Source organism: Pinus tabuliformis, chromosome 6, assembly GCF_031772625.1.
Source record: "Pinus tabuliformis cultivar Carrire ecotype Pingquan chromosome 6, CPIR1, whole genome shotgun sequence".
NCBI classification, from domain to species: domain Eukaryota; kingdom Viridiplantae; phylum Streptophyta; class Pinopsida; order Pinales; family Pinaceae; genus Pinus; species Pinus tabuliformis.
Window position 1 is genome coordinate 1641004338 of NC_142292.1, and position 8259 is coordinate 1641012596.

Here is an 8259-nt window from a genome sequence, read left to right on the forward strand (position 1 = left end):
TTGGCGATACTGAATAATAGCAATAACAACAATAATATCGACGCATGTCAATGCGTAAGTGGTTGGAAATAAGATGTAAAAAACTTCTCACGCTGCACCAAACAATCGAGTATATATTTTAATGGTTACACTGAGAAGATTCTCTAGCTTGACATAGACAGGTTACCACTACTATTAGCCAACTATTAAACAATTGTGTTGTCTACGTCAAGCAACAAAGGCACAGTGATCCATGACCCCGAACATTGGGCGCATCTCCGCCGACTGCCGCTAATTGCTGCGCCTTTGATCCATTCTTCGACTCCCGGGGGAACTTATATAGTGAGACCCAGATCCAGTACTTCACATGAGCTTCCTGGAACTCTCATTCGCCACCAAACTCAGGTACTCACCGACTGTGGTCTCCAGACTCGGAAGCAATGAGTGAGGGAGCAGTAGAGAGATCTGAGCAGTTTGAGGGCAGCGATGCACTAGAAATAGAGTGCAGATCGGACACCATTAAGATAACAGATGAGGTAGATTCTGCAAATCACTGTAGATTATTTTTTATGCCGCAAGTTTCCAGTAGCTCTTTATCGTTGTAGGAAGATTCCTTATTACCTTCCAATTTAACTTCTAGTTAGAACGAGTTTACTGCATCTTATTTATAAAATAATAAATATTACAACTTATAAAATTTGGTGGATTGGCTTAAGCGATGGAGTATTTTGAGTTTCAAGCAAAAGGAAACAAAAATTTAGTCACTTGTCATGCTTTTTAATTGTTTTTATCTGTGAAATATTACAGAAAGGAAAGCCTGCATGGAGAAAATTATTGGGATATATTGGACCGGGGATTATGATCTCCATAGCCTTCCTTGATCCTGGATGCGGTAAGCAATTTTCATAACCTTGTGAGCCTTGAGCGAAAAAAGGGTCTTATAGGTTGGCTATTGGTAATTCTGTTGTTTCAATGGAATCCAATAAGTTGTTTTTTTTATTTTCCTGGAGTTAATTCTTGTTGTTTCACTGGAATCTAATAAGTTGACTATTTTTTATTTGCCTTGTGTTACAGTGGAGTCTGATCTGCAGGCGGGGGCGCAGTATAAATACGAGGTATATCCCAACCCAACAAGATATAGAAGTGTATTATAAAAGGAGATTGTATCACAGGCTGAGGTATTTTAGAGGTACTTAAGAGTTATATGATAGTAAAGTTGATTTTTCATACTTTTTATGAATGCTTTTAAATAAGTTAAGATGAACAACAAAAATATATATATATATATATATATATATGTGTGGGTAGAAAAATTGTAGTTTATATAAAGTTTTTAATAATCTTTATAAAAAAAAATCAAGTTTAGAGAAGCCTTCAAATGCGTGTTCTTCGATATGAGTAATGAAATGTTCAGTTTATTTTTATTAGCAGTTGTTTATAATGTGATTTTTTGGAAGTCTTTTCGATGGGTTTTTCCAGTCAAAATCTGGCAGCAATTTATTGGAATCTCAAGTTTGATATCTAGTTTCTGCCCAATCAAAGCATCCCAGGGTTTTCCAGGGTGCTGAATCCAAATATGCAGTTAAAAAATCATTTTAACTGCAACAAATCAAGATTTAACCTCAATTTCTTCCACCCCATTCCGTCACGGGAATCTCCAAAAAGTCACATTATAGAAAACTCCTTTTTATTATATACAGAAATGATTAAAATATTGAAGTAGTTTATATAGTAGCAAATAAAATAAGATTTTGTATATTTTAAATTTTGAAAAGGAGTGTATATCACATGTTGAGTTATTGTAGAGATATGTTATAGTAAAGTTATTTTTTCATAACTTCTATATTTAATAAAAAATTATTGATGTCTTTTTTTTCTTGAGGCTGAGCAATGAAATATTGAATTTTCCAAATACGAATCATAGAAAGGTTGAATTACTTTATAAAAAGAGTGTGTTAAGAGGGTGTTTTTTCCTTCGAGATGAGTAATAAAATGCTGATTTTATATATACGAGTGGTAGAAAGATTGAAGTGAGTGTGTTAAGAGGGTGTTTTTTCCTTCGAGATGAGTAATGAAATGCTGATTTTATATATACGAGTGGTAGAAATATTGAAGTACTTTACATTGTTCGGTTTAAAGAAAATCAAATGAAATTTTGTGTACTGTGAGTTGTATATTACGAGTTGAGTTATTTTTAGAGGTAAATGACAGCAAGGTTAGTTTTCCAGAAATTTTTTAAGTTTTTTTAATGAATTTTATAGATGTCTTCAATTTTAATATACATATAAAATACTTCTAATAAAATAATGTATTTTTTTACCGATGATTATCTATTAAAATAATGTATTTTTATTGATAATTATGTTATTTTTTTATATGGAGTAGTGATAATGTTATGTATTTGAAATAAACATATCCAATCGTCTAATTTTATATTGTCATCTCACGTTGTTTATGTCTTGCGCGTTTATATGCACAATATACTGTTGCAAAAACAGGCCTAAACAATTTAGATGAGTTTATTCCTCTTAAAGAAAAGATTAGAAACTGATAAGTTATTTGTTTTCAAAATACTATTTCCCAATGGTATTAGGAAAATATTAAAATTTTAGAGTATAATATCAAGGTGATTTCATGTTCATAAAATTTCAAAATATTTTATTATGATAGGGTTGATTAATACCAATAAGATTATTGATTACCTAAATTTGCGATTCGCTGATCGAAGGGGCGGCTGCCTTTTATAATCATACAACTTTCGAATTCATCCTCATCGTCTGTATATATTATTTTGCAGCTACTGTGGATCATATTTGTCGGGTCTGTTTTTGGCGTCCTTATACAATATCTTGCAGCGAATTTGGGAGTCGTCACAGGTCTGTCCAGAGACCCAGTCTCGGTTTCCTCTATTAGACAATTATATGAGTTGATATTTTCTTAATAAAGTATTATCCTAACCCATGAAACTGCTAGCATCACAGGTAAACATCTGTCCCAACACTACAGGGAAGAGTATCCAAGGAAATTAAATTACGTCTTATGGCTTCTATCGGAATTGGCTGTTACTACAGCAGATATTCCTGAAGGTTAGCATAATGTGTTCCGTAAATATCTTCCAATTTGATTTTCGGTTTTAAATTGGAAACTACTTGTGATGTAACTCTTTAATGAACATATTGATAATTAATTTCTCATTTACCTACCGTGCCGCTGCAGTTATTGGAACTGCTCTTGCTCTTAATATGCTGATACGTACACCTATTTGGGCTGGTGTTCTCATAGCCGGAGTCAGTACGCTCCTTCTTATTGGATTACAAACATTTGGGGTGCTATATCTGTTTCCTTGTACTTCATTCATGTCTTTTCATACCAGATTCCTGTTGAATTTTCTTATCAAAGAGTTGTTCCTTCAAAATATTTTAACATGTGTTATAATGAAATCCAGATGAGAAAATTGGAGGGGTTCATTGCTATTCTTCTGTTTATAATGTTGGTGGCTTTCTTGGTCGAGCTGGTAGATGCAAAACCTAAACCCGGAGAGCTCTTTAAAGGAATGTTCGTTCCTCTGTTAAGTGGGCAAGGTTCCACTGGTCTGGCCATCTCACTAATTGGAGCCTTGATTACTCCGTAAAGTCCTATCGTTTTTCCTTTTATTAATTCCATCAAAATATTATCTTACAGAAGTTGTCAAATGTTTAGCTGATCCAGTCTATCCCATGCCTTTCAATGGGATCCAGTGGCCTTCTTTCATTATGAATGTCTTCTGTAAAACAATTCTAACAAACGATATAACTAATAATATAATCAACCATGTCCAGGCACAATCTATTTCTTCATTCTGCCTTGGTGCTCACGCGGAAAGTTAAACCTACTGTTGAAGCAATTAATGTAAGTACATTTCCACCATTTATACAGCTCTGAAACCGTACATATGTCGTTATTTCACTAATCAAATCAAGCATATATGAAATGATTCGGGATGGTATCTATGTTATAGTCGGCGTGCAGGTATTTCCTCATAGAAACTGCAATCGCTCTATTTATCTCATTCGTCATCAATGTGTCGGTTACTTCTTTGACCGGGGCCGTCTGTTCTTCCTCAACGCTATCTGTAGAAAATCAAGCGAATTGTGCGAACTTGGACCTGAATAAATCATCTTTTCTACTGAAAGTAAGTTGAGCTTTCTTTCTACTGTGTTGGTTTGGTTTTTATTATCCTCTCTAGTTTGTCTCTGCTAATTTGTATTTGTCTATCCTAAATTTAATCTAGCTGTAATAATGGCACTAATTGAAAATACTTGAAGAGATTGGATGGCTTCCTCCTAAATTTTACAATAGACCAATTTTTTTCTTTCTCATTCAAGAAACTGAAAAAGGCATAAGGATAGGACAGAAGAGACAATAATCTAGATTTATCAAAATGTAAACCATTGATAATGCTAAATACATGACTACTTAAATAAACTTTAGTATTGAAAATAAATACCATAAACCAAGAGACTGAGAAAAGCATAAGTATATGATAGAAGTGACTTGGGACAGATCCTGAAAGCCGGTGCCTTTGCTAAAACTGAAGGTTACCTTCACATCATATTACAGATGTCCTTCAACGTCTTGCTAAAACTAGAGCTTACCTTCACACCATATTTCAGATGTCCTTCAATATCTAATAACCATTTTAATAGATTAAATCTTCTTAAAGTGTCTTTCTATTATTACAATCTCGAAAAATATTTCTAAAGATAATTTCTCCGGCTGTCAACTACCTCACTGAAAGCTAACTCAACTGGAAAATTGTATTTTATCAATTTCAAACGCTTATCCTAACGTTGCAGGGAAACTGTCTCACCGAATGAGGACAACTTTAGCTTTTGCTATTGAACTTAAAAAGGCTGCAGAATGTTCGGTCGCAAATACAGAGACCTCTGGTCTCTTAGTTCCTGGTGTATCGATGGTGCTTGAATTTAGACAATGAAGTTTCTGTATTTTCATTTAATGCCGCCATGCTCGTTAACTTAGGCTTCCCCATTTTTGCAAGAGGAATTGTCGATACCCTTAATAGGGGAGGTTTCTAAATCGATAAACTGAAAAACCTCTTTTGTCGGTCTTCAGAGTGTTCTAGGGAGCTGGAGCTCAATACTTTATGGAATTGCGCTACTGGCATCTGGGCAGAGCTCCGCCGTGACAGGAACATATGCTGGGCAGTTTATCATGGAGGTGTGTCATGAACTTATATTTCTCCGAAGTTGAAGAGAATGGATTATGGGTTTTTTCCAATCTAATTTCCATAATATTCCTCTGATGACATCTAACTGTGGTTAATCTTTTTCGTTACAGGGATTTATCAATTTGAAAATGAGATTATGGCTCCGTAATCTTATGACACGGTCCGTTTCCATCCTCCCATCTCTGGTAGTTGCTATCGTCGCTGGATCTTCTGGTTCAGGAAAACTGATTATTATTGCCTCGGTATGCTCCGAATCTTTATACTATTAGTTAGAATTTGCCCTAATAGCTAATCCAACTGTCTGATAATCTATGTTACAATTACATTAATTTATCGAAAATTAAACAAAACTTTACCAAAAAAATATAGAAAATTATAAGAATTTACACACATATATATATATAACTAGAAATAAATTATTTCAAATAATCACAACTTCTAAATTTCTAAATTGAATTAGATTTCTGTTTATAAGCACATAGCTTTGAGTTACGGTTTTCTACAATGTTAATATAATATAACTAAATAATATAATAAATTAATGTATATTAACTAATAATAAATTATATAACAAAATTACATTTATTATGATAACTAATAATATTAATAATTAATTAATACTAAAATATTTAAAATTTTCTATATCAATATTGAAATGATATCGAGAAATCATATCATAATATGGTAAATATTATTTAATACGTATGGTATGATATGTTTGGAAAGGATGCTATAAAACTTTAGGTTATTCACCAACCTTTTAATGATATTAAAGGAAAATTGATAATAATTGTAAAATAAATTTATAAATTAATAATATAATTATTTTATTTAATTTCTACCTCACATACAAATAAATTTGATACTTTCTTCCAAATTTGATTTCCTAAGTGAATCATAAAAAGTTATTTTATCAAGTATTAACTCTTTTCAAATTGAAAAATACTTCATGCTTTCTACAATATGGATATTTTTTTAAAAACATTTTTACTACAGAATAATATACAGATTTTATGTATTAAAACAGAAATCTAAATAAAATTCAAACAAATAAGTAACTCACGTTATCATGCCATATTACATCAGAATTAAAACCAAAAAAATATTTTGAAATTAAACCACGTTTAAGAAAAACCACCTGAAATTGTTTCTGCTTTCATTTTTCAAATTGAAATAATGCTGCAAACTATGAAAAAATATTTTTTCCTTCTTCTCTTAGCTATGTCAAACCCAATAATATGTGATGTTTAAGCTTTGAGAAAATCAGTAATACTTGGATTCTTATATTATCCTACATGCAGAAATCCAAATTCCTTGATGTTTTACCCTAGTGAAAATCAATAACATTTGTACTACTTCCCTGCAGATGATATTATCCTTTTTGTTACCATTTTCAATGATTCCGCTGTTGAAATTCACGAGTAGTGAGATAAAGATGGGTCCTCACAAGAACTCAATGCCAGTAAGCTACTACCAGCTCGCACAAGGAAAAATTATTTTCATAATTCTTGGGAAAATTTTGAAGTAGTATTTTAAACGTCCGTTGCTCTTTATGTGTCGCAGGTTACGGTTGTTACTTGGGCGATCTCATGGTGTATCATCGGCATCAATATCTACTATCTGGGCTTCGGATTTGTACACTGGTTGCTCCATAACAGTCTGCCTAAAATAGGTTTGATATTTATAGCGATATTGGTATTTCCATTCATTGGTCTGTATATAGCGTTGATTCTGTATCTGACATTTCGACGAGAGAAGAAAGCCACTTATGTAGTCCCAGGAGGGTCCTCCCTGCCAAGCCCTCTTACCACTCCAATTACTCATCAATCAGAGAGCTAGAGGACTTCGGAACTTAATATTGTGCAGCGTCGCCTGGGCTCCATGGAGAAAACAAAAGATGATCATTACACCTTGCCCATTCACCTATACGTGAAGGCTGTAGACAACGTATATAGACATCTGCGTTTGCTCGTCAGAAATAGCTTTTAGTTGTTGCTTTAGTTTGCGTGCTCCTCACATTATTGTTAGATAGCACCATCACCAGTTAGAACAAGTTATCATGCAAATTTGACTTTCTATTGCAAGTTTCATTGAGTTTTAAAATCATAAAGATATGCAGGAGTGGTAGAGGAATAAACTATTTAAGCACACGTTGCAGAATAAGTCTGGTGGTTTAGAAGCTGATATTGGAAGAACATGTAAACATAGAATCATATTGGCATGTATAGCTCAGTATATTGAGCATATGTTTTGTTATGACTGTAATGACAAGAGGAATACTGCAACTTTGAAATTTGTCCATATACTATTACCGTTGTTTCTTAACAGATTTGTTCTCTACTCTATTTTCTAACACATAAAGGTATATTTTCGCTACTTAGAACTATACGTATTTCGCTACCGGTGATTATTCTCATCACTCTTTATACGTTATGCAATCTGTATTTCACTTTGGGACAACGCACGAAAGCAAAACCGTGAAGAAAATTGTTACGCCTTCCTGGCCTAAGACAGCTCATTATAATGGTAATGGATGAAAAGCAAATGAATTAGTCAACTAATATAATGTCTCTTTTCTTATTAACGTGGTAGTTGATGTTTCATTTATATATATATGTATATATATATATTATTCGTGAAGAAAATTGTTATGCCTTCCTGGCCCAAGACAGCTCATTATAATTGTAATGGATAAAAAGGAAATGAATTAGTCAACTAATATAATGACTCTTTTCTTATTAACGTGGTAGTTGAGTTTCATTCATTTTATATATATCTATATATATATAATTATGGTTAAAATAATTTTCTAAATATAATGACTATTTTCTTATTAACGTGGTAGTTGAGTTTCATTCATTTTATAATTATGGTTAAAATAATTTTTTGAATATGTGGAAAGGAACTATTTAGATTTAACTAATTGAGATGATCAGCTTTAAAAATTAATATGGGAAATTATATTATTTAACTTTTTTTAATTTTAGTATTACAAATATTAAAGTGTGGTTTTTTAAATCCAAAATTGTGTGGTTACAATGATTTACATAATG

At 32.4% G+C, this 8259-nt stretch overlaps 1 protein-coding gene across 1 annotated transcript; it reads left to right on the top strand.

Moving 5' to 3' along the window:
- Window positions 1-362: 362 nt before the first annotated feature.
- Window positions 363-7485, top strand: LOC149265235 (metal transporter Nramp7.2-like). The gene is made up of 13 exons (XM_089392361.1): window positions 363-515; window positions 787-871; window positions 1054-1094; window positions 2777-2855; window positions 2961-3065; window positions 3196-3305; window positions 3425-3606; window positions 3798-3867; window positions 3977-4150; window positions 5092-5196; window positions 5317-5448; window positions 6573-6668; window positions 6770-7485. Exons 1-13 carry the CDS (start codon window positions 420-422, stop codon window positions 7043-7045), a joined length of 1551 nt encoding a protein of 516 aa, XP_089248487.1. The 5' UTR covers window positions 363-419; the 3' UTR covers window positions 7046-7485.
- Window positions 7486-8259: the final 774 nt, after the last annotated feature.